General features: G+C 36.3%; 1 protein-coding gene across 1 annotated transcript; it reads right to left on the bottom strand.

Annotated features, from left to right (window-relative positions):
* Nucleotides 1-18,398: 18,398 nt before the first annotated feature.
* On the bottom strand, nucleotides 18,399-23,642 carry LOC102602700 (uncharacterized). Its single transcript, XM_006365242.2, has 4 exons — nucleotides 22,071-23,642; nucleotides 21,696-21,901; nucleotides 20,368-20,591; nucleotides 18,399-19,810 (listed from the first exon to the last, which is right to left on the bottom strand). The coding sequence occupies exons 1-4, from the start codon at nucleotides 23,314-23,316 to the stop codon at nucleotides 19,063-19,065; spliced, it is 2,424 nt and encodes an 807-aa protein (XP_006365304.1). The 5' UTR covers nucleotides 23,317-23,642; the 3' UTR covers nucleotides 18,399-19,062.
* Between the last annotated feature and the right edge of the window lie 3,926 nt (nucleotides 23,643-27,568).

Here is a 27,568-nt window from a genome sequence, read left to right on the forward strand (position 1 = left end):
TCATTTATGTGCAAATCTCTAAGGCAAAGGGTAGAGTACTACGACGGCCAAATTAATTCTTGTTGTAGCATAATGTCATGCTACAACACCGTCGTTGTAGCGGGATTAGGCCTCTATGGCAGGATAAGTCGCCAAAAATGCATAAACTCCCCAAAACCACCCATAATCATCCAAGAGTTTTTTGGGGAAGTGTAGGGGAGACCTAGGGTGATTTTCTCTTATTTTCAATCATTTTCATCTATGAAGGTAAGTTAATTACTATTTTAACTTACTAATTCGATTCTTAAGCCTTAAAATTTGTGGTGACAATCTTAAGGCAAAGTTTTGTTTAATTTAATGATGAAGAACTCCTGATTTGGATGGGATGATCATGAGAATGACCTAGGGTTCAGAATAGGGTACAATCCAGGTTTTTAGGCTATTGAGGTGTGATTATGTGTTGTATTGATTATTTGTAGATCAAGAACAAGCTAGGTATCTTAACAAGGGGAAGACTCAAGTTCAATAGAGCTTCCAAGGATAGATTCCAGGTAGGTGACGATTGTTAGTTTCCCAGTAATGTTATGTATGCATGTTAATTGTCTTTATAGTGAAACATGTACAATTCATTTTAGGGAAAACGTAAGGGTTAAATAAGAAATGATGAATTGTTGATAATCCCATGCAATAAAAGTGTTTTGATTACTTGTATTTACAAGTGTGATTTTATTTTATTGTGTTTGTTTGACTATCAGGTTGCTCGGGTACCACACCTGGTATGAAATATATCTCAGTTAACTCAGGTATCATGTCGTGTACCTTGGGTACCATGCCTGGTACAAAATATCTCTTGATTGGCTCGGGTACCACGCCTTGTACATATTATCAGTTGGCTTGGGTATTATGCATGATACATAATATCTCTTGATTGGCTAGAGTACTACATCTGGTATATGTTATCATTTGGCTCAAGTGTCACGTCTGGTACATTTTTTACTATTCTCTTGTGTATTGGTTCCTGGAGTGAACCGGACTTGTTTGTGATCATGTGGGACATGCTTCATATAAATGGGTAAGTCGGGATTGGTGATTGAGAGTCTAGGTGTATTGCTGACTTGGTTGATGTATGTGTTGTCTTGTCTTTACTATATTTTAGTTATGTGTTTACATTCATATCTTTGGAGCTAGACGATAATTCTACCAGTACACTGTGGTTTATGTACCCATATTGCACTTGCTCTTTCTTTGTTGAGTACAATACATATTCAGGTGGTTGTTTCGCTATCTTAATTGTGATTCCCTAGTTATTGATACTTCCTCCGGTCTGCCACGGATTCATCTTTATTTTCTTTGTCCGTCTATTTGGAGCTCAGACTCTTTCGATTTTTTCCTTGTTTTTGGGATTGCATCCTCTTATTCTAGATCATATAGAGTTTTGATACACAACCTTCTGATTCTATGGGAAATATTTCTGCAAGTGTTTTTAGACTGTGGTTTTTAGATATGAATCTTGATTTTTTTACTTAAATTGTTATTTTAATTTTGGAGTTAATTACGGGTTGATTGGTGTTGGTTTTCCCACTGATTTTAGTGTGGGTGTCACTCACGGCGAGTCGGAATCATGACATAGTATTTAGGGGTTAAATATTTAGTCGTGTGGATGCTATAAACGTATAAGTTATCGGTTTAAGTATTACAAAACGTATGCATCACAAATGAGTTATTTCTTAGTGGTTTCAATGTCATTTAGTCAGTGATGACAAGTGAGATGAGTACATGCACTATTGCTATTTGATTGTACTTGGAGCTTTGATTATGTATTGTATCAATCTTTGAGGTGCCCTGTTGAACTTTTCTGAGTTTTAGATCTTTATATAGTCCATTTTACAAAGGAAACTTTGTCAAAATTTTGAAAATTTCTCAAACTTAGCCCCAAGAAAGTGAATTATCAATCGAGGATGAACATTTTTAAGGGGAAAAGACGTAACACCCCACACATTAAGAATATTTAAATTAGGCCACCAATAACTTATGAGACTAATTTTTCGCACTTCACATCAATCGTTGATGAGATATCGAGAGCGATTTTAAATAGTGATTATAGGAAGAGATATGTGTAATAAGTCACTTGGAATCTTGTAGACTAATCTAGAGACCAAAGGGAGCTTTGGAAACAAAATCTCAAATTGAAGGATAAATTATTTGAAAATTGTTATTGTATCTTGTTATTAGGTTGGATTGGAGCGAGCATATATCCCGATATATAATTATTTAGAGGCCCCACAACCTATTATATTGAAGATATGTGAGAGGCACAAAATTACCATTTGTCAGTCAGATATTAGTGTAAAAAGTTATGACCATTTTACCATTAATTGTTAGAGTAGAATCTGGTTAGTAAACAACTTTTGGGTAATGTCTAGTCAAATGACTAGCTCAGTCGTATAACCTATTGAGTGCCAGTTGTGATCCCTTCATTTGGGGCGTGCCAAATTTATAAATACATCGAGTTATTTTGTAGGTTATAAATTTTATAAAAATGCATCAAGAAAATATTGAACCATACCAAATAAATTTTTATATGTAAAATATATTCTAATATTAAATTTAAAATAATGAGATATTAAGGTATTTCCCTTGGGTTGGGTTCATGAAAACGGCAACGAGCTAATTTTAGGTTTCAAAACTATTTTTTTATAACAATTTAGTGAATTTTTGTTTACACTCTCATTAGAGAATTTAGATGAAAAGTTGGAGTCCAATAGTCTTATAAAACACGGATACACCCTGAGGAGTGTCTCAAATTTTGATGTAAATGTGTGTCTCACAAAAGTTGAGGGTTCACTTCCATATATTGGTTTAAGGAAGGAAAAAACTTGATTCTCATAGATTAGACAATATATCAACAAAACACACTTACAAAATTTTAGTTTAATTGCGTTAATAGGTTTTTGTATATCGGATGGTTAAATAAAAACATAATAAAATCAAATGCCAGAGAAGGATGAAAAATGATTCTCATAAATAAAAAACAACTTTCGATTGATCACTTGTAAATCATTTTGTGTTTGAATGACAATTAATTTAGAGAATTTGATTCATCAAGGTTACAATCATAAGTACAAGCACAAGCAAATTGGCCAGTACCAGAACTACCTACACAAAGTCCATTCCCATTGTGTTTCTGAATGCATTCATTTTTGCAATCATCAGGAACACAATTATTTGGATCCAAAATTTCAGTGCATCTACGTTGTGCATTCACTGGACTCAGATCCAAAGCAACTGCAATCAAATTCATAAAAAACAACATTTCATTATACACAAGCAAAAAAAAAAACAAAGTAAAATTGTTCTTTTTTCATCATAAATTCATGACACTACTATCTATATGTGCATTTTCAGGCAAAATCAATCAAGGAACATATGTGTAGTTTGTAGCCTATCAGAGTAACCTACTATTTGTGTCTTCTATGAGCATAGAGAATTTTTATATGACCAGATAAACTTGATCTATAACATTAGGTAATTAAATCTCTATATCACTCAAAGATGGCTACTTGAAAAACAAAGAAATAACTTATTACAATCGATTAAATGACACATATATATCGTATAAATATTCATTACATTATCACATATATGTCACAAAAATGAAGAGGTTAAATTTCAAATTAAAAAAAAAATGACTAAAGAAGATGATAAAAAAAAACCTGAAACAATGAGAAGGAAACCAAGAGCAAAGATCAAAAGCTTGGCCATTCTTATTAAAATAATGTCAATGAGATACTTTGGTGCAAGGTGCAAGAGGCTTTTTATAGTGCATTTTGTAATATTTTTCTAAATTATAATGGAAAGTAAAATGAGATTTATTTATTATTTTTTTCCATTTATAATTGATTTGTTTCCTGGTTGAAAAGTTATATATGAAAAAACGGTCAAAGGTTGACTAGGATGAGATCTTAGAAATTTATAAGATTATGTAATTATTATATTATAATTCAGAAGCATCTATATATAATATGTTAGAATAATATAATATATATATATATATATATATATAATTATAATTATTAGTACCTAAAAAATATTGTGAAAGAGATCAATTGTATATCATAAATGTTGAAAACAAATAAAATTCAGTAATATTGCAGTATTATTTTACAAAAATCAAAATTGCATTCACATTAACAATAACATATCCAGTGTAATTCACCAGTGAAATCTTGAGAGAGTAAAAAGTACACAGACTTTATCCGAATTCGGAGCCAAAAGGCCAATTTTTTTCTTTCAAAAAACATAAACAGCATATCAAATCTTTTTGTAATCAAAAGGGCAAAATCGCTCCTGACGGAACTGGGGAACCAAAAGGGTCTATAAATGAGGAAATGGGAGTGAAAAAAATGGTGTGAGTATACGTGATGGTTCCCTAACTCGATACGGAGGTCCTCATAAAGTTTTTTGAGAAAAAAATTTGGGATGCTTCGGTGCGCAAGATCCATGGGATAATACATACGAAAAATTGAGGAATTTACGCGATTCCTAAAAAAGGCCTACAAATGCGGAAATGGGCTTGAAAAAAATGGTGTGAGTATACAATGGTTCCCCAACTCGATAAGGAGTTACTCATAAAGTTTTTGAGAAAAACAATTTGTGTGCACCGGGGAGCCAGATCCATGGGCTAATACACACGAAAAATTGAAGAATTTGCGCGATTCCTAAAAAAAGACCTATAAATGCATAAATGGGCGTGAAAAAAATGGTGTGAGTATATGTGATGGTTCCCCAACTCGGTACGGAGGTCCTCATAAAGTTTTTTGAGATGAAAATTTGAGTGCTCCAGGTCGCCAGATCCATGGGCTAATACACATGAAAAAGTGAGGAATTTGTGCGATTCCTAGAAAAAGGGCTTGTAAATGCGAAAAATAAACGTGAAAAAAATGGTGTAAGTATACGTGACAGTTTCCAACTCGATACGAAGGTCCTCATAAAGATTTTTGAGAAAAAATGTTGGGTACTCCGGGGCACCAGAACCATGGGCTAATACACACAAAAAATTGAGAAATTTGCGTGATTCCTAAAAAAGAGACTGTAAATGGGGAAATGGGCTTGAAAAAAATAGTGCGAGTATACATGATGGTTCCCCAAATCGATACGGACTTTCTCATAAAGGTTTTAGAGAGAAAAAATGGGGCTCCAGGGTGCCAGATCCATGGACCAATACATAAGAAAAATTGAGGAATTTGAGCGATTCCTAAAAAAGAAACTGTAAATGCGGAAATGGGGGTGAAAAAATTGGTGTGATCATACGTGATAATTCCCCAACTCAATACGGAGGTCCTCATAAAAAATTTCAGAAAAAAACTTTGGTTGCTCCGGGGTGCCAGATCCATGGGATAATACATACGAAAAATTGAGGAATTTGCGCAATTCCTAAATAAGGGGATGAAAAATGTCGAAATGGGAGTGAAAAAATGGTGTGAGTATACGTGATGGTACCCCAACTCGATAAGGAATTCCTCATAAAGTTTTTTGAGTAAAAACATTTTGGGTGCTTTGGGGCGCCACATCCATGGGCTAACATACGAAAAATTGAGGAATATGCGTGATTCCTAAAAAAGGGCATGTAAATGCAGAAATGGGCTTGAAAAAAATGGTGTGAGAATACGTGATGGCTCCCCAACTCGATACGGAGGTCCTCATAAAGTTTTTTGAGAAAAAAATTTGGGTGCAACATGACGCCAGATCCATAGTCTAATACATACGAGTAATAGAGAAATTTGCGTGATTCCTAAAAAAAAGCCTCTAAATGCGGAAATGGGCGTGATAAAAATGGTATGAGTATACGTGATGGTTCCCCAACTCAATACAGAGGTCCTCATAAAGTTTTTTGACAAAAAAAATTTGGGTGCTCCGGTGTATCAGATCCATGGGAAAATACACACACAAAATTTAAAAAAATTGGGCGTTTTCTAAAAAAGGGTATGTAAATGCGGAAATGGACTTGAATAAAATGGTGTGAGTATACGTAATGGTTCCCCAACTCAATATGGAGGTCCTCATAAGCTTTTTTGAGATAAATATTTTGGATTCCTTGGGGCGTCACATCCATGGGCTAATACAAATGAAAAATTGAGGAATTTGCGCGATTCCTAAAAAAGGGTCAGTAAATACGGAACCGGGCGTGAAAAAATGGTGCGAGTATACGTGATGGTTACCCAACTCGATACGGAGGTCCTTATAAAGTTTTTTGAGAAAAAAAATTGGGTTCTCTGGGGCGCCACATCAATAGGCTAATACACACGAAATATTGAAGAATTTGTGTGATTCCTAAAAAGGGCCTATAAATGTGATAATAGGCATGGAAAAAATGGTGTGAGTATACGTGATGGTTCCCCAAATCGATACAGAGATCCTCATAAAGATTTTTCAGAAAAAAATTGATGCTTCGAGGCGCTTGATCCATAGGCTAATACACACGAAAAATTGAGGAATTTTCGCGATTTCTAAAAAAAGGGAAAGTAAATGCACAAATGGGGTGAAACAAAATGGTGTGAGTATACAAGATGGTTACCCAACTCGATACGGAGGTCCTCATAAAGTTTTTTGAGAAAAAAACATTTGGGGCTCCAGGCGCTAGATATACGGGACAATACACACGAAAAATTAAGGAATTTGCGCGTTTCTTAAAAGGGCCTGTAAATGAGGAATTGGGCGTTAAAAAATGGTGTGAGTATACGTGATGGTTACCAACTTGATACGAAAGTCCTCATAAAGTTTTTTGAGAAAAAAATTTGGGTTCTCCGTGGCACCAGATGCATAGGCTAATACACACTAAAATTGAGGAATTTTCGTGATTCTTAAAAAAGGGCTTGTAAATGCGGAAATGGGCGTGAAAAAAATGGTGTGAGTATAAGTGATGGTTCCCCAACTTTATAAGAAGGTGCGCATAAAGTTTTTGAGAAAAAAAAATTGGGTGCTCCGGGGCGTCAGATCCATGGGCTAATACACACGAAAAATTGAGAAATTTGCGCGATTCCTAAAAATAGGCTTGTAAATGCGAAAATGGGTGAGAAAAAAATGGTGTGAGTAAATATTATGGTTCCCCAACTCGATACAGAGGTCCTCATAAGGTTTTTGAGAGAAAAAAATTTGTTGCTACTAGCGCCAGATCCATTACCTAATACACACGAAAAATAGAGGAATTTGAGCGATTCCAAAAAAATATGGCTTATTAATGTGAAAATGGACGTGAAAAAAACTGGTGTGAGTATATGTGATGGTTTCCTAACTCAATATGAAGGTCGTCATAAAGTTTTTGATTAAAAACATTTGGGTGTTCCGCGGGGCCAGATCCATGGGATAATACACACGAAAATATTGAGGAATTTGCACGATTTCTAAAAAGAGGCCTTTAAATGCGGAAATGGCCTTGAAAAAAGTGATGTGAGTATAAGTGATGGTTCCCCAACTCAATACGGAGGTCCTGATAAACGTTTTTGAGAAAAATATTTTGGGTGCTCTAGGCACCAGATCCATATAGGCTAATACACACGAAAAATTGAAATATTTGCACGATTCTTATTAAGGGGCCTTTAAATGTTGAAATGGGCTTGAAAAAAATGGTGTGAGTATACATGATAGTTCTACAACTCAATACGGAGGTCCTCATAAAGTGTTTTGAGAAGAAAAAAATTGGTGCTTTAGGGTACCAGAACCATGGGCTAATACACACAAAATATTGAGAAATTTGCGTGATTCCTAATAAAAGACATGTAAATGCGAAAATGGGTGTAATAAAAAGGTGTGAGTATACGTGATGGTTCCCCAACTCGATACAGAGGTCCTCATAAAGGTTTTTGAGAAAAAAATTGAGGCTCCGGGGCGTTAGATCTATGGGCCAATACATACGAAAAATTGAGGAATTTGCGTGATTCCTAAAAGAAGGCATGTAAACGCAGAAATGGGCATGAAAAAATGATGTGAGTATACGTGATGGTTTCCCAACTCGATACGAAAGTCCTTATAAAGTCTTTTGAGAGAAAAATTGGGTTCTCTGGGCGCCAGATCAATGGGCTAATACATACGAAAAAATGAGAAATTTGTGTGATTTCTAAAAAAGGGTATGTAAATTCGGAAATAGCCTTAAAATGGTGTGAATATACGTGATGGTTCCCCGACTCAATACGGAGGTCCTCATAAAGATTTTTGAGAAAAAATGTTGGGTGCTCTGGGCGCTATATCTATGGGCTAATACACACAAAAAATTGAGGAATTTGTGTGATTCCTAAATAAAGGCCTATAAATGCGGAAATGGGCTAGAAAGAAATGGTGTCAGTATACGTGATGGTTCCCCAACTTGATTCAGAGGTCCTCCTAAAGGTTTTTGAGGGGAAAAAATTGGGTTCTTCGGGGCTCCAGATCTATGTGCTAAAACACACGGAAAAATGAGAAATTTGCGTGATTCCTAAAAAAGGGCCTATAAATGTGGAAATAGGATTTTAAAAAATAGTGTGATTATACGTGATGGTTCCCCAACTCAATACGGAGGTTCTCATAAAGTTTTTTGCGGAAAAAATTTTGGGTTCTGCAAGGGACCAGATCCATGGGGTATAACACACACGTAAAAATGAGGAATTTGTGCAATTCCTAAAAGAGGGCCAGTAAATGCGGAAATGGGCGTGAAAAAATTTGAGTGAGTATACATGATAGTTCCCCAACTCGATACGGAGGTCTTAATAAAGTTTTTTGAGAAAAAAATTTAGGTGTTCCATGGCATCAAATCCATGGGCTAATACACGCGAATAATTGAGGAATTTGCACGATTCTTAAAAAGGGGTCCTTAAATACGGAAATAGGCATGAAAAAATGGTGTGAGCATACGTGATTGTTCACCAACTCGATACGAAGGTCCTCTTAAAGTTTTTTGAGAAAAAAAATTTGGTGCTCCAGTGTGTCAGATCAATGGGCTAAGACATACAAAAATTGAGAAATTTGCGTGATTCCTAAAAGAGGACCTGTAAATGTGGAAATGGGATTGAAAAATGGTGTAAGTATACGTAATGGTTCCCCAACTCGATACGAAAGTCCTTATAAAGTTTTTTTAGAAAAGAAATTTGGATGCTACAGGCGCCTAATCCATGGGCAAAACACACGAAAAATTGGTGAATTTGCGATTCCCAAAAAATAAACTTGTAAAAGGGCTTATAAAAGCGGAAATAGCGTAAAAAATGGTGTGAATATACGTGATAGTTCCCTAACTCGATACGGAGGTCCTCATAAAGTTTTTTGCTAAAAAAACTCAGATGCTCTAGGGCGCTCGTCCATTGTCTAATATACACGAAAATTGAGAAATTTGTGCAATTCTTAAAAAAAGGCATGTAAATGCGGAAATGAGCGTAAAATAAATTATGTGAGTATACGTGATGGTTCCCCAACTCGATAAGGAGGTCCTCATAAAGTTTTTTGCTAAAAAAATTCAGATGCTCTAGGGCGCTCGTCCATTGTCTAATATACACGAAAAATTGAGAAATTTGTGCAATTCTTAAAAAAAGGCATGTAAATGCGGAAATGAGCGTAAAATAAATTATGTGAGTATACGTGATGGTTCCCCAACTCGATAAGGAGGTCCTCATAAAGTCTTTTGGAAAAAAAAATTGGGTGCTTCGGGCGCTAGATCCATGGGCTAATACACACACAAAATTGAGTAATTTGTGTGATTCCTAAAAAAAGTGCATGTTAATGCGGAAATGGGAGCCAAAAAGATAGTGTGAGTATACGTGATGGTTGCCCAACTCGATATGAAGTTCCTCATAATGTTTTTTGAGAAAAAAAAATTGGGTCCTCTGGCGCCAGATCCATTGGCTATAATACACATGAAAAATTGAGAAATTTGCGCGATTTCGAAAAAAGGCCCTATAAATGCTAAAAAGAGCGTGAAAAAAATAGTATGAGTATACGTGATGGTTTCCCAACTCGATATGGAGGTACTCATAATTTTTTTTAGAAAAAACTTTAGGATTCTCCGGAAAGCCAGGTCCATGGGCTAATACACACGAAAAATTGAGAAATTTGCGCAATATCTGAAAAAATGCATGAAAATGTGGAAATGAACATTAAAAAAATGGTGTGAGTTTACGTGATGGTTCCCCAATTCAATAAAGAGTTTCTCATAAAGTTTTTTTAAGAAAAAAAATTTGGGTACTGCAGGGCGCCAGATACATGGGTTAAAACACACGAAAAATAGGAAATTTGTGTGATTCCTTTTTAAAGGCCTATAATTGCGGGAATGGGCGTGAAAAAAATGGTGTGAGTATAAGTGATGGTTCCCCAACTCGATACAAAGTTCCTCATAAAAAATTTTGATAAAAAAAATTGATTACTCTGGGGCGTCAGATCCATGGACTAATAGACACGAAAAATTGAGAAATTTGCGCGATTCCTAAAAAAGGGTCTGTAAATGCTAAAATGGATGTGAAAAAAATGGTGTGAGTATAAGTGATGGTTCGCCAACTCGATAAGGAGGTCTTCATAACGTTTTTTGAGAAAACAGTTGGGTACTCAGCGGAGCTAGATCTATGGTCTAACACAAACGAAAAAATTGAAGAATTTGCACAATTCCCAAAAAAAGGAATATGAATGCGGAAATGGGCTTGAAAAAAATGGTGTGAGTATACGTGATGGCTCCCTAACTCAATACGGAGGTCCTCAAAAAGTATTTTGAGATAAAAAAATTAAGCGCTACGGGGCGCCAGATCCATCAGCTAATACACACGAAATATTCAGAAATTTGCGTGATTTCTAAAGAAGGGGCCTATAAATGCAGAAATGGGCGTGAAAAAAATGGTGCGAGTATAAGTGATGGTTCCCCAACTCGATACGGAGTTCCTCATAAATTTTTTTGATAAAAAAAATTGATTACTCTGGGGCGTCAGATCCATGGACTAATAGACACTTAAAATTGAGAAATTTGGGCGATTCCTAAAAAGGGGCATGTAAATACCGAAATAGGTGTGAAAAAAATGGTTTGAGTATATGTGATGGTTCCCCAATTCGATTTGGAGTTTCTCATAATATTTTTTGAGAAAAAAATTATGGGTGCTCCGGGAAGCCAGATCCATGAGCTAATTAACACACGAAAAATTGAGCAATATGTGTGATTCCTTAAAAAGGGAATGTAAATGTGGAAATATGCATGAAAATAATGGTGTAAGTTTACGTGATGGTTCCCCAACTCAATATGGAGGTCCTCATAAAGTGTTTTTAGAAAAAAAATTGAATACTCCAGGGCACCATATCTATGAGCTAATACACACAAAAAATTGAGGAATTTGCACGATTCCTTAAGAAGGGCCTATAAACACGGGAATGGGCGTGATAAAAATAATGTGAGTTTACTTGACGGTTCCCCAACTCGATACGTAGTTTCTCATAATGTTTTTTAAGAAAAAAATTGGATACTCTGGGGCGCCAGATCAATGGGTTAATAGACATGAAAATATGAGGAATTTGCCCGATTCCTAAAAAAGGTCCTGTAAATGCAGAAACATGCGTGAAAAATATGATGTGAGTATAAGTGATGGTTCCCCAACTCGGTACGAAGGTCCTCATAAAGGTTTTCTGAGAGAAAAAATTGGGTGCTCTAGGGCGCCAGATACATGGTCTAATATACACACGAAAGAATTGAGGAATTTGCGCGATTCCTAATAAAGGGCTAGTAAATGCGGAAATATGGGTGAAACAAATGGTGTGAGTATACGTGATGGTTTCCCAACTCGATACGGAGGTCCTTATAAAGTTTTTTGAGAAAAGAATTGGGTGCTCAGGGGCGCCAGATCTATGGGCTAATACACACAAAAAATTGTGGAATTTGCACGATTCCTAAAAAAAGGCTTGTAAATGCGGAAATGGGCGTGAAAAAAATGGTGTCAGTATACGTGATGGTTCCCCAACTCAATATAGAGGTCCCCATAAAGTTTTTTCAGAAAAAAAAATTAGGTGCTACGGAGAGCCAGATCCATGAGCTAATACACACGATAAATTAAGGAATTTGCGCAATTTCTAAAAAAGGGCCTGTAAATGCGGAAATGGACGTGAAAAAAATGGTGTTAGTATACGTGATAGTTCCCCAACTCGATACGGAGGTCTTCTTAAATTTTTTTGAGAAAAAATATTTAGATGCTCTAAGCGTCAGATCCATGGACATTTACACACGAAAAAATAAGGAATTTATGCGATTCCTAAAAAGGGACTGTAAATGCGGAAATGGGCATGAAAAAAAAATGTGAGTATATGTAGTTTCCCAACTCGATACAGCGGTCCTCATAAAGTTTTTTGAGAAAAAAAAATTGGATGCTTCGGGAAGTCAGATCAATGGGATAATACACACATAAAATTGAGGAATTTGCGTGATTCCTAAAAATGGGCATGTAAAGGTAGAAATGGGTGTGAAAAGTGGTGTGAGATTATGTGATGCTTCCCTAACTTAATACAGAGGTCCTCATAAAGTATTTTGAGAAAAATATTTTGGATACTCCGGGAAGCGAGATCCATAGGCTAATACACACGAAAAATTGAGAAATTCGTGTGATTCCTAAATAAGGGCATGTAAATGCGGGAATAGGCGTGAAAAAAATGGTGTGAGTATACATGATGGTTCCTCAACTCGATACAGAGATCCTCATACAGGTTTTTGAGAAGAAAAATTTAAGTGTTCCGGGGCACCAGATCCATGGGCTAATATACACGAAAATTTGAGAAACTTGCGCAATTTCTAAAAAGGGGATTGTAAATGCGGAATAGGCGTGAAAAAAATGGTGTGAGTATACGTGATGGTTCCCTAACTCGATACGGAGTCCCTCATAAGGTTTAACATTTGTGAGAAAAAATCTGGGTGCTCCAGGGCGCCAGATCCATGTGATAATACACATGAAAAATTGAGAAATTTGCGCGATTCCTTAAAAAGGGCCTGTAAATGCGAAAATGGGAGTGAAAAAATTGGTGTGAGTATACGTGATGGTTTCCCAACTCGATACGGAGGTCCACATAAAGTTTTTTGAAAAAAAGCTTTAGGGTGCTCCGAGGCGCCAGATCCATGAATACGCACGAAAAATTATGGAACTTGCACGATCCTAAAAATGGAAATATAAATGCGGAAATGGGCGTGAAAAAAATGGTTTGAGTATACGTGATGGTTCCCCAACTCAATACAGAGTTCCACTTACTCTTTTTTAAGAAAAATATTTTGGGTGCTCCAGGGCGCCATATCCATGGCCTAATACACACGAAAAATTAAAGAATTTGCGCGATTCCTAAAAAAGGATCGAAAATGCAGAAATAGGCGTGAAAACAATGGTGTAAGTATACGTGATAGTTCCCCAACTCGATACGGAGGTCCTCATAAATTTTTTGAGAAAAAAATTTTGGGTGCTCTGGGGCACAAGATCCATGGGCGATACACACGAAAAATTGAGAAATTTGCGTGATTCCTAAAAATAGGACTATAAATGCGGAAATGGGCGTGAAAAATATTGTGTAAGTATACGTGATGGTTTCCCAACTCGATACTGAGGTCCTCATAAAGTTTTTTGATAAAAAAAAAATTGGTGCTCTGGGAAGCCATTTCCATGGGCTATAATACACACAAAAAAATGAGGAATTCGCGCAATTCCTAAATAAAGGCTTGTAAATGCGGGACTGGACGTGAAAAAATGGTGTGAGTATATGTGATGGCTCCCCAACTCGATACGTGGGTCCTCATAGAGTTTTTTGAGTAAAAAAATTGAGTACTCCGGGGCGCCAGATCCATGGGCTAATAGACACAAAATATTGAGCAATTTGCGCGATCCCTAAAAAAAGGCATGTAAATGTGGAAATGGGCGTGAAAAAATGGATTGAGTATAAGTGATGGTTTTCCAACTCGATACGGAGGTCCTCATAAAGTTTGTTTAGAAAAAAAAAATAGGTGCTCCGAGGCGTTAGATCCATTGGCTAATACACACGAAAAATTGAGGAATTTGTGTGATTCCTAAAAAATGGCCTGGAAATGCGGAAATGGCTTGAAAAAAATGGTATGAGTATACGTGATAGTTCGCCAACTCAATACTGAGGTTCTCATAAAGTATTTTGAGAAAAAAATTAGGTGCTTCGAGGCGCCAAATTCATGGGCTAATACACACGAAAAATTGAGAATTTGTGCAATTTCTAAAAAAAAAGGCATGTATATGCGGAAATGGGTGTGAAACAATTTGTGTGAGTATACATGATGGTTCCCCAACTCGATACGGAGGTACTTATAAAGGTTTTTGAGAAAAAAAAAATTGGATGCTCTGGGCGCCAGATCAATGGGCTAATACATACGAAAAATTGAGAATTTACGTGATTCCTAAAAAAGGGTCTGTAAATACAAAAATGAGCGTGAAAAAAAAAGTGTGAGTATAAGTGATGGTTCCCCAACTCGATACAGAAGTCCTCACAAAGTTTTTTAAGAAAAATTTTGGGTGCTCCGGGGCACCAGATCCATGGGCTATAATACACACAAAAAATTATGGAATTTGCGCAATTTCTAAAAGAGGTCTGTAAATGCGGAAATGGCGTGAAAAAAATGGTGTGAGTATGCGTGATGGTTCCCCAATTCAATATAGATGTCCTCATAAAAAAATTTGAGAAAAAAAATTTGGGTGCTTTGAGAAGCCATTTCCATGGGCTATAATACACATAAAAAATGAGGAATTTACGCGATTCCTAAAAAGGGCCGGTAATTGTGGAAATGGGTTACGTGATGATTCCCCAACTTAATACGGAGGTCCTCATAAATTTTTATGATAAAAAAAATTTGGGTAGTCCGGGGCGCCAGATCCATTGGCTTATACACACGAAAATTTGAGAAATTCGCGTGATTCCTAAATAAGGGCATGTAAATGTGGGAATGGACGTGAAAAAACGGTGTAAGTATATGTGATGGTTCCCCAACTTGATATGGAGGTCCTCATAGAATTTTTTGAGAAAATAAATTTAGTAGTCCGGGGAGTCAGATCCATGGGCTAATAGACACGAAAAAACTGAGGAATTTGCGTGATTCCTAAAAGAGGGCATGCAAATGTGGAAATAGGCGTGAAAAAAATGGTGCGAGTATAAGTGATGGTTTCCCAACTCAATACGGATGTTCTCATAAAGTTTGTTTAGAAAAAAAATTGGGTGCTCCGGGGCATTAGATCCATTGCCTAATACACACGAAAAAATTGAGGAATTTGTGTGATTCCTAAAAAAGGGCATGTAAATGCAGAAATGGGCTTAAAAAAAATGGTGTGAGTATACGTGATGGTTCTCCAACTCAATACGGAGGTCCTCATACAGTATTTTGAGGAAAAAAGATTAGGTGCTTCGGGGTGCCAGATTCATGGGCTAATACACACGAAAAATTGAGGATTTTGCGTGATTTCTAAAAAAAAAAAGGCCTGTAAATTGATGTGAAAAAATTGGTGTGAGTATACATGATGGTTCCCCAACTCAATACGCAGGTCCTCATAAAGGTTTTTGAGATAAAAAAAATTGAGTGCCCTGGGGCGCTAGATCCATGGGCTAATACATACGAAAAATTGAGGAATTTGCGCAATTCCTAAAAAAGGGAATGTAAATGCATAAATGAGCGTGAAAAAAAATGTGAGTATAAGTGATGGTTCCCCAACTCGATACAGAGGTCCTCATAAAGCTTTTTGAGTAAAAAATTTTGGGTGCTCTAGGGCGCCAGATTCATGGGCTTAATTAACACACACAAAATTGAGAAATTTGCACGATTCCTAAAAAGGGTCTGTAAATGTGGAAATAGGCGTGAAAACAAATGGTGTGAGTATACGTGATGGTTCCCCAATTCAATATAGAGGTTCTCATAAAGTTTTTTTAGAATAAAAAAATTGGGTGCTCCGGGGTGCTAAATCCATGGTCTAATACACCCGAAAAAGTGAGGAATTGGCGAAATTCCTAAAAAAGGGTCTGTAAATGTGGAAATGGACATGAAAAAATGGTGTGAGTATACGTGATAATTCCCTAACTCGATACAGAGGTCCTCATAAATTTTTTTGAGGAAAAAAATTTGGTTTCTTAGGGGCGCCTGATCCATGGGCTTCTACACATGAAAAATTGAGGAATTTTATGCTATTCCTAAAAAAGGATCTGTAAATGCGGAAATGGGCGTGAAAAAAAATGGTGTGAGTATATGTAATGGTTCCCCAACTCAATACGGAGGTCCTCATAAAGTTTGTTGAGAATAAAAGTTTAGATTCTCCGGGGCGCCAGATCCATGGGCTATTACACACGAAATATTGAGGAATTTGCGCGATTCCTAAATAAGGGCCTGTAAATGCGGAAATGGACATGAAAAAAATAGTGTGAGTATACGTGATGGTTCCCCAACTCAATACGGAGGTAATCATAAAGTTTTTTAAGGAAAAAATTTTGGGTGCTCCAGGGCGCCAGATCCATGTAACACAGTATAAAGTAATAGTAAATGTAGTAGGTAAAAAACTCACAGAGTTTTATACTGGTTTAGAACACCGGTGTGGTGCCTACTTCCAGTCCCCTTGGGTTTCAAGGGTTTCCTTAAGAGCTTGTTGAGAACTTGGGTAGTAGAAAGTATTTCGACTAAAAACCCTATCTAATGTGCAAATCAGAACTTCTACTTTAACACAACCTCTACTTGTATAACCTACGCTCAGATCTTTCTTTCTCTTTTATTTTTAAAATGTATGCTCACGAGAATACAAAGATTTTATGAAAGACAATAGAAGAACAGCAGTACAAGCTTCACAACTGCGACTATGAGTAAGTTTATATAGTGTTAGGGACTGCTCTTTTATGGAATAACCCAAGGGTATTACAGATCAAGGATCTTGATTGAATCATTGATTTCGATTGATTGATTCATGTCCATATCAGATATGTGCATGAGCAAACTAATTCCTTTTTTTTTCTTGGAGATCTTCTCATGATCTTGATAATCTTCCTTCTCTTGAAGATCTTCTTGTAATCTTGATACTTGGCTGATTTTATTGATTGTCTATCTACCAGATTTACTTCATCCTAGTCAGACGCTAGGATTATGGTTTCCTTAATTCTGAATCCCTTGAATGATGGCTTTCCTTTCCTGCATTGCTTCAGTGAGTGCAGCTTGTTCCTTCCTTCTTTGTAATGCTTCTTTGGCGTTCTTCCTTTTTGATTCTCGTGCCTACGACATATTAAATATAGGTTAGGTATTTCATTATCAAAATAAATGGCTCTTATGATGCTATCAATATTCAGGCGGCTGCCTCGAAGCCTCGGTTGTGAGAACCAAGACATCTGAATTCAAGGGAGAGATACTTCTTTCGGGCTTCCATGTATTCTTCCTTGTATAGTTGTCTATCTTTTCGGATATAGACATTTAGACTCTAGACTTGTGATTTATTAGTTGGGGTTGCATACCCTTTATTTCAGATACTTAGAGTTTTATGACTGACTTTCAGATTCTAGGGAGCTAATTCTGCAATGATTTTGTTAAGTGGTTGAGTTTATGGGAACTCTGTCTTTTAGCTATTAAGATTGTTAACTGGTTGTTTTCCTTTCATGATTGATTTCTATAACTAGTCTTAATGGGTCAAGTTGGGTTAATAAATGGTTGGGAAGGGTTAGTATGGATGTCACTCATGATAGTCTGGGTCGTGACAATAAGGCTTTTCGGAAGTGAATTCGGATAAGTAGAACTCCTGATATTGAAATTGGTGTGAGGGAGGTTAGTTTAGAACGTTAAGATTTGAAGGTATATTGTGAAATGGAGACTTTTGGGAGGTTTTACAAGTCTCAGTTATGTGCTAGCCTCTAAGGCGGAGGGAAGACTGCTACGATGGCCAAATTAATTCACGCTATACGCAATATCCTGCTACAGTGCAGTCGTTAAAGCAGGGTTGGGCCGTTATGATGAGGTAAGTTGTTGAAAATGCAGAAAACTGTCCCTAATCAATCAAGAGTGGTTTGGGGAAGTGCAGGGGCGACCTAGGATGATTTTCACCAATTCTCCATCATTATTTATAGCCAAAAATTGATGCAAAGAACACATGTTTAGAACAAATGTGGTGTTTGGTGTTTGATGGAGGGAAGCGTCTGTTTGGAAGGAACAGTTTCTTTCCAAAATTTCGTTGGTAGTTTTTCTATGAACATAAAATAATTTCACATCAACTAAAATTAGAAGTGAAAATGAAAAATAACTTTTGTCCAAAAAATTTATCAATCATATCATGAGTGAGCGAGGACAACGACAATGGCGGCACGAGAGGAGACTCTCTTCTCAACTCCTTAAGAATTAGAAGAAGTGTTTCTAAACATATACTAGATGCATGTTGCCCGTGCGCACGAGCCCAACATTTTTACCATATTTTCTTGTCTACATATCTATAATTTTAGATAAATATTATTGCTTGAATCTTAAAAAGACATGTCCTTATTCAACAACCAAAATACAACTGATGCCTGATGGCAGGCAACTGCAGTTTCATGACTTGCGTCACTAAACGGCCTCTGTCTCACTGTACAGACGAAGAACACCTCTTATAAATGAAGTGTCATTGGCCTCTAAAGAACAATTCACATAACTCTATTCCCTAGCATTCCAGCATAGCGTCCCGACATCACGCACCTCACTCTTGCATATGCTTACAACCAGAACAGGTCAATCCCCCTCCCCCTCCCCCGCCTCCGATACCCCAGCTTGTTGATCCTAGACTTCAGGACCATCTGAATATCTCCACCAGACAAAACAAATTTTAGCTTGCATCTTCAAACATAGTTGGGATTTGACGGCTAAAATTGAAGCATTGCAAAAAGTTTCAGTTGCAATGACTCAAAAAGCATATCGCTGTCAACTTAGTTTATCTCTCTTTTCTGCGGAGGACGAAACTGATCAAGCAGTAACAATGCTACAGCAAAGGTAGCAAGTTCGTCGAGGCAATAAAGGAAATCTTCTGTTCCATTTCCCTTTGTCCCCTAACCTGGAATCTCTGTAACTTCTAATTTAGAGAATAAGCATAAACGGCCCCCCGGAAAGGGCAAGCAATGCTATGACACAGCCTCAGGCTCTCTAGCAAGTCTATCCTCCTCAATACGTTGCAAAAGCTCCTCGTATACCTTCAAGGAGTTAGCAGTAAACCTTTCCATGGCCTCAAATATACGTTGTAGACCAACCTGAAAGCTACTATTTTTGCTAGTCTCGCTCTGGTAAACAACATGCCTATTCAATGAAAGACTATTTTCCTCCCCAGAAACCAGAACGATTCTTTTGTCTAGTGCATGAATCCCCTTTTGTATCTTCTGGTCTTCCCTATCCAGGTTCTTCACTTGTCGCTCCATATCCTTGTTCACCATCATCTTTTGGCGTAATTCCAGCTTATCTCGCTCCCAGAGCTGAAGCACATTTGTAGCAAAATCTCGCATACAATCAACCACCTCTTTTTCCGAGACCCTTTCAAATGCTTGTGACCAATGATTACAAATGACAAAAATAGGGGGAGCACCAATCCTGCCAGGAGAAAAGGGAACTATTCCATCATCTGTTTCTTCCGGTACATATAGAAGACACTTCATAAGCCAACTGTTCAATGCCCTCACATAGCCCTTCTGTGCAGTCACCCAACAAGAGAAACTCAAAGTCCAGTTCAAAAGCTCATGCTCAAGTTGCAGAGTAGCTTCAAGATGAGCATCACTGAAGTGTTTGTGAGATGCAATGGTATCTAACCGTTTTGCTTCTCCAATGGCTACGCACTGGAAGCGATGGCACTCAAGCATGGATCTCCACATTCTACATAACCTACATGCAAGAACCATACAAGAGACACTTAGTAGTTGGAAATAATAGATAAATGTATCACCATTCACCAGGGAAGAAACAAAAAGTCAGCAACAAAACTGGGAAGTGATTAGATTAATACAAGAACAAGAAAATATATCAACTGCTGCAGCATTTATGTATTTATCTGTCCTGGAAATGGAATCAATTTATTACTGACACCATAAATGGCCATCATGAACGTGTGGATTTGCACACATGCTCTTACTTTCAAATGGAGATCAGCAAATCACTGGCTTGTAAAAAAGTACATTATGATGTTTCATGACATGTTCACTGACAGAAGATGGAAATCAAAAATTTACATAAAGCCTAAAACTGCAGTTCAATTTATTGGTAGTCTTACATCCTAATAAACAATAAAATTTACTTGGAAAATTCAAATTTATTCTCAAGTATAACTGAAACCTAAGAATAGCAAAACCGGGCAGAAAGTTATTCACAATCTCAGCAAGAATTTTATATGCAAAAAGCTATTTGTTGTCCATCCAATAAGGTCCAAAAAGAAATGCACGTACCCCTGAATAAGTTCGTTCAGTTGTGGCCACAACTCTTCATCCCTCAATTTGTTTATCTTCTCAGAAACCTTATCAACTACCTGAATTGCAATTCTAATCTTTGAGGAGAGACTCATAACCAATTTTCTGGTCATGTCAATCTTGTCAGAATCAGCACCCTTTTCAGTTAATTGCTTCAGCTTTCGACTTTTCCTTTCATGAAGCACCCTTATCTTCTCCTCTGCCTGCAAATCACAACCGCAACCACATAATAACCCAGCAAGGGGAACAAATAGAGTATCATGAAAACGTATGGTTCATAAAACTGAAATCACATAACAACAAGCAAAGGAAATACATCATTCTCATGCAAATTGCACAACTGATGCTAATTGCTAGTCAAACAGAATACAAGTCACAGGAATAATTGCAGCTAATGACATTGGGAGAAGAAAGGAGGACAAAAGGTCAACATTCTAATCAGATTGAACACCTACATACAATCTATCGTTTTTACCCCAAAAAAAAAAAAACCTAGAAACAAGTATAAAAAGACTCTCAGAAAGTTACAGATCAGATTGTCAAAGATGGAGCTCAATGACAAACTGGGACTTGGAAGGGAAAATGTAAGTAACGCCTTTCTTAGGACAAATGCAAGAAACACGTGCCACAAAAGAAGATTGCTGATCATGTACGCAAAATTTTCAGTAAGCGGTGTCAATATTTATAGAAGGAAAGTTAAAAATTCAACTATCGTGCTTAGGAGAGGTTCGAACCCCCAACCTCGAACACCAAAAAACGGTGAACCAACAAGCCATTAGATTATTTTTGTCGAGTAGTGTCATTTTATTATAGATATATCTTTATACATAGTATTAATATATATATATATGGTGAGAATTTCCAACAAAGCGATGTCGTTTGACACCCCTTCACTAAAGGTGGGTCCGCTGATCAACCACAATAGTAATTCACAAGACATACATCCATTGAACTGATATGAATGCATTTAAGTGAAGCAATGTATCTACTCGACATAAGTGAAGCAACATTACAAGATCAAAAGTACACATGTTCAGCATTAGAATTTCTCCATTAGCGCACAGAAATATGGATCGTCTATGAAAGTTCTAAAACTACCAAGCACCAAACCACTCCATTTTCATTACAACTTACTGGACATGTGAAAAAAGCAGATTTAAGAAACACAACCAGTCTACAAAGAAACAATCTAAGTTCCTCATATCATTTAACATACATAGCGCGCAGACAAACAAGACTAGTGACTGCCATCCTCCAAAATTGAAAGACTCATTCAAAGAAGGGTGAATCAGTAGATCCAACAATACCTTGACCTCCTCAAACAGTTTCTTCTCCCAGAGGTACAGCTTCTGCAATGTGGAAGAAATGTTACTAGGCCTTGAACTAATATCTCCTTCTACATCTAAAATGGCATGATCAGCAATCTCAATCGCATCGTTCTTTAAAGTAGAAGGTAGCGAGAGTACAGACGATGAAGGGGTAATGGCGTGCAACATCTTGGAAGAAACTATCCCTGTGAATGACCATGAAATGGAAAGTCAAAAGATCAACAAATCAACTGTAATACTTGCACTAATCAACCAAAACTCAATGGAAGCTCATTGTCAAAGCTCACAAACATAAAGACAAAATCTTTCAAAGGAAAAAGACATCAAAATTCAAACTTGGCCACAACCACATACCTTGATAAGTCGCGTGCTTACGGTTGTGGGGAAGTTTTCCAACTTCAAGCATCTTAGCAAGCTCATTCCCTGATTCAGAAGCTCTCTCAAATTGAACCTGAATCTCCTTCACAACATCAGAATCGCTATTGAAACTACGACCCTTCGAACCAGCTACATTTCCCCGATTCTCATCATCAACCACTTTCTTATCCACAACGTGTACCTCGTACTCAATCGGGTCATCTTCCATGGATGAACTTGTGCTTGACTGGTGGTGTATGGACTCTGAATCAGCTGCCTTCTCATTCTCCTCAACTGCCTTTGAATAACTTCCACTTGCAGTTCCAGCCTCGTCTACAAACCTTTGATCCTCATGAACTTCCTTAACAGCCTCATGTTCAAAATCCACATCTTCCAAATCAGGTATACCCTCCTCTTCTCTTACCTCTCTCGAGTCTCTGCTTGGTGGGTACACTGGATAACTCTCAAGAGTCTTAAAAAGATTCAAAAATTCCCAAGGCGAACTCCTCGGAGGAGACGGCGGAGGCGGAGGTGGTTTTGAACTCGAAGGAGCCAATGACATCCCCGCCGCCGGCGTGGATGAGGGATAAAAACCCCCTCCGTAATTGGCATAATCCGGATAGTTAGTGGCATAAGGATAAGGGTAGTAAGAAGAAGAAGAAGAGGGTTCACTCATCTGAACAGTCTCCGTACTCACCGGCCGTTGTTCATAGGTTACAGACGGCGTCGTTTGGTTCCTCATGAAATTCATATGCATAAACCCACCCCCATTTCCCCCAACTGGATAAGAACCACCAAAACCAAGCATTTCATGATCCCCATAACTAAACTGACCGTACTGATGAAACGGTACGGAAGTACCATCTAAGTGATGATGATGTAAAGAATCAGTCCCAGACCCTTCATCAGAATCAGAATCAGAATGAAAATGAAGATGTGAACCAGAACTAGAATGAGAATCAACAGGAGCAGGAGCAGGAGCAGAAGAAGGAGGAATCAGTTTCTTGGGAGGTTCAGGGGGTGGTGGGTCACTTTTAATAAAAACAGGGGAATGAGAAGTTTCAACATTTTCTTTAAAAAAATGATGAACAGAGAGTCCAACAGTTTTAAGTGAGTGAAGATAAGCAAGATGTGCTTCAGCAAGAGCATAACGGTAGTGAATAGCTTCATCCAAGAATGAGCAACGTTCACGGCAGAGAGCAACCGCCGGCAAATCATCAATCTTGGAGCTGGTGCATCCCATTATTAATTACTAAACAATTAAAGAAAGAGAGATGGAGAATGATTGTTGGTTAATAAAAAAATGAAGTGGGGTTGTGAGCAGTAGAAGAATTTTAGGTTTGAGGGGAATGAAAAAGGAACAAATGGGGAAGAAGAAGAAGAAACAGGGGCAATTAAAGATGGAATCTTTGACAGCTCGGAGATTTGTCGTGTGTTTGTAAAATAGGAGAGTGAAAAAGGGGGGGCGCACCGGCAAAACAGAGTGGTATATTGCCAAAGAGAAAAAGCACACTGGATAGTACGGAGAAAGGAAAGGGAAAAGTTATTACAAGGGAGGGATAAACAATAGAAATGCAACCCAAAATTGCTATTGCTATTGCGAGTTGTAAATACTACTCCCTCAATTTCATTTTATCTGGGTTTTTTTTTGTTTTTCGTTCGGTGTTCAGAATCTACATTGAAGCTTCGGTTCAATTTAGATTGCGCACGATAGAGTTCATTTAGGGTAAACGCTCTAAACTGAATTTTTTTATACTGAAGATTGAAACTTTTAAATCGCGCGCGATAGGTTTTATTCAGGGGTAACGCTCTGGACGGGATTTTTCCATACTGAAGTTTGAAATTTCTAGATCGCGCGCGATAGGGTTCATTTAGGGGTAACGTTTTGGACGGAATTTTTCCACACTAAAGATTGAAATTTTTAGATCGCGCGTGATAGGTTTCATTCAGGGATAACGCTCTGGACGAGATTTTTCTATACTGAAGATTAAAATTTTTAGATCGCGCGCGATAGGGTTCATTCAGGGGTAACGCTCTGGATGGAATTTTCCATACTGAAGATTGAAAATTTTAGATCGCGCACAATAGGATTCATTCAGGGGTAACGCTCTAAACGGGATTTTTCCATACTAAAGATTTGCGCGATAGGGTTCATTCAGGGGTAACGCTCTGGACGGAAGTTTTTCATACTGAAGAATGAAATTTTTAGATCGCGCACGATAGGGTTCATTCAAGGTTAACGCTCTGGACGAGATTTTTTCATACTGAAGATTGAAATTTTTAGATCGCGCACGATAGGATTGATTCAGCGGTAACACTCTGGATGGGATTTTTCCATACTGAACATGAAAATTTTTAGATCGCACACGATAGGGTTCATTCAGGGGTAACGCTCTGGACGGGATGTTTTCATACTGAAGATTGAAATTTTTAGATCATGCACAATAGCGTTAATTCAGGGGTAACGCTCTGGATGGGATTTTTTCATACTAAAGATTGAAATTTTTAGATCGCGCACAATAGAGTTCATTCAGGGTTTAACGCTCTGGACAGGATTTTTCCATATTGAAGATTGGAATTTGAGACCTCTGATTGAGAATGAAGCAATCTTACAAATGGAAATAGATTTGTTTTTTTTTACTTATTTTTTATTAAATTAATAATATATGGGTTTTTTATTTTTACAATATTACTTCACCCATGGTCACTTAGAAGTGTTTAGAGCCTGTTTGGATTGACTTAAAAAAAGTAGTTTCAAAATCAAAAATAAAAAGTCAAATTGAAATAACTTTTAAGTCATAAAATAAAAAGTAGGAGGGGAGATCTACTTTGTTTTTTAACTTATTTTAAGTCATTTTAAACTTATTTTAAGTTATTCTTATTTTTGTCAAACATTTTTAGAATTCAAAAACTAACTTAAAAATAGGTTTGACCAACTTTTAAATCAATCCAAACACCCTCTTAGTCTTTTAAGGTGATCTTTGTTGATTCACACTAACTTTCACGTGTCCTATGTTATTCGTGTTATATTAGGAAAATAATGTGTTTATAAAAAATATTGCTATATGTTTATTAGAAAAGGAATATTTTTGGATTAAAATATTAACGACAAAAGCATTTTCGGATTAGAATATTCACTATTTTAAACACAATTTTTTTTTCAAAAACTTTTTATTCAATCAAATACATTCACGCAACAGGAAGTACGTATTATATGTTTTTTTTTTTTAAAACGTAATGGTATGTTTGGTGCGAGAATAAGCTCTACCTCTCAATGGGACGCTATTTAGTGAGTATTTAAATTAGTCAGACTCTAATATAAATATCGAGTATCAGATTAAAAAAAGGAAAGATAGAGAGTACTAAAAAAGAGTGTTTTAGTGATAATAGTGTTAATTGCCTTTTGTGGAATAGGTGAAAGAAGCCAAAAGAGAGGGGATCTCCCTTTTTACTTTACCAGATAGGACTACTCTATTTAGTTTTGCTCATAACTCACTTTCTTTTATTTTCCCTTTTTTGTGCCTCAACTTCAAATAAATATTTGTAATAAAATACTATACTATAGTTAATAAAGAAGAGAATTTGACAATTAGTTTGAACTTTGAGCTTTTGCTTTAAGAGCTGTGGTGTGCAGAACAGAACGTGGACTCAACTGGACTAACTTTTCAAAACACGTATCTATGCTGCTGCCTAAAAAAATGCGATGGATATTCCAACATTTTATCTCTTTTTTTTTTTTTGCATCGTTAACTACACCCGCAAGAACCATATTTAGTGCGCTTAGGAATGACAATGGGGTGGGGAGGGGGATTGAGCTTGACTCGCAAAAAGTTTAATTTGTTTCACTTTGTCTCGCATAATAATTTTTTTTCATTTTTGATCCGCCCCCACATAGAATAGCGTCGCATAATTTTTTTAATATTTTTCTTTTCTAGTTAAGTTTGATACTATAAATAAAATTTTATTTTTCATTAAGTTATATTAATTTAATAGATAATGACTTAAAAATATATATTTTAGAGGTCAATTGGAAAGCATGTAAGAAATTGTATTAGTTTTGATTGAACCATTTTTCATTTATTATCTTGAATATTTTAGTAACTTTAAAGAAACTATCTTAATAGATAATGTTATATCACTCTTATAACATGTGAAAAATTAAAATTAAGTTTGAATCCGCATAAAATCACATAGACCTGCAACTTGTCCCGCCCCGCATTAGTTTTTTTAAAAAATCACTTCAACTTGTCATGCATCCCTCTCCGCCCCGCACAACCTTAGAGTCGCCCCGTCCCCGCCCTATTGTCATCCCTAAGTGCGTTATAGGTAGTTCAGTTCTCATTAGGTGCGAAATGTTCATTTGAATACATTTACTAGTGAAAATTCTGACACCGTCATTAGTGAAAATTATCCTCCTTCCCCTTTTCTTTTTTCTCTTGTAACAAAAATGTTGTTATCATTTTATTTTATTTTTTAAAAAGTATCTTCCTCCTTAGGATTGACATTAGTCAATAATCAAGTTCAAGTGAGTGAAGTCAAATACTACTTAGGATTATATAAATCATATTATTATTAGAATCTAATAATGATTGATATTCCAAATCCATCAAGATTATACTTTGACTGGTCTGAAATTAGAATGTTGAACTAATGTATTCTACCCACTAAATATAGTCAGAAGAATAGCAATTTTGTGTTGACCAACAGTCTTACTCCCTATAGACTATATAGTCCATATTAAGTAGATTGGTGGAATATGATATATTTTTTATAAAAATAAATACATTTAAGGATATAAATTAAAAATTATTTCTTATTATTATTTTTTTGATTATTTTTAATTTTAGTTCCTAGAAAATATAAATAAGTTAAAAATCTCATTAAATGAAGGATATATACAAGAGGAAATCTCAATAAATTTTATTTAACTTTGAATAGTTCACTTATTTTGAACTATGAAAAAAATCTCAATAGTTCACTTAATATAAACGAGAGAGTAATACTTAATAGAGTAACACTTAATAGTCAAAAGTGTAACGTTTACTTAATTATCTTGTTTCGAAAAACTTATTATTCGAGATCAATAACCAATAGAAATTATTAGATTTTACATATACTGATAGTGTAAATAATTTATATTACTAGTGAATTCTATTTTAATATATGATTGCAAGATAGTTATCATTTTTTTCGTATAATTAAGAATGAATAGATTAAAACACATCTAAATTATCATATTTTTACGAGTTTCATATCTTCTTACCTAGTGTTCTTTTTACATGTCTAATCTATCACAATTTTTATATTAAAATATATTTATTGTTGAATTGGCTAAATATTTGTGTAATAAATTTGAGTTGACTAATTAAAAGTAAAATAAATCTTTTTTTGATTTGTTCTTCGCATTATTTTTCTTCACTTTTCCATCTCACGATAAACCTTCAAGTTTTTTACGCAACCTTAAAATTTTATATAATCCTAATTTTTCTTTTATC

The sequence above is a fragment of the Solanum tuberosum genome, unplaced genomic scaffold, assembly GCF_000226075.1.
Source record: "Solanum tuberosum cultivar DM 1-3 516 R44 unplaced genomic scaffold, SolTub_3.0 scf00542, whole genome shotgun sequence".
In the NCBI taxonomy this organism is placed as follows: domain Eukaryota; kingdom Viridiplantae; phylum Streptophyta; class Magnoliopsida; order Solanales; family Solanaceae; genus Solanum; species Solanum tuberosum.

Excerpts from the sequence above, each read along its gene's own strand:
- LOC102602700 (XM_006365242.2), bottom strand. The coding sequence starts at position 23,316 with ATGGGATGCACCAGCTCCAAGATTGATGATTTGCCGGCGGTTGCTCTC. Across the intron at positions 21,902-22,070 it reads TAAGCACGCGACTTATCAAG|GGATAGTTTCTTCCAAGATG; the intron begins GTATGTGGTTGT and ends GGTCATTCACAG. Across the intron at positions 19,811-20,367 it reads CTGAACGAACTTATTCAGGG|GTTATGTAGAATGTGGAGAT; the intron begins GTACGTGCATTT and ends TCTTGCATGTAG.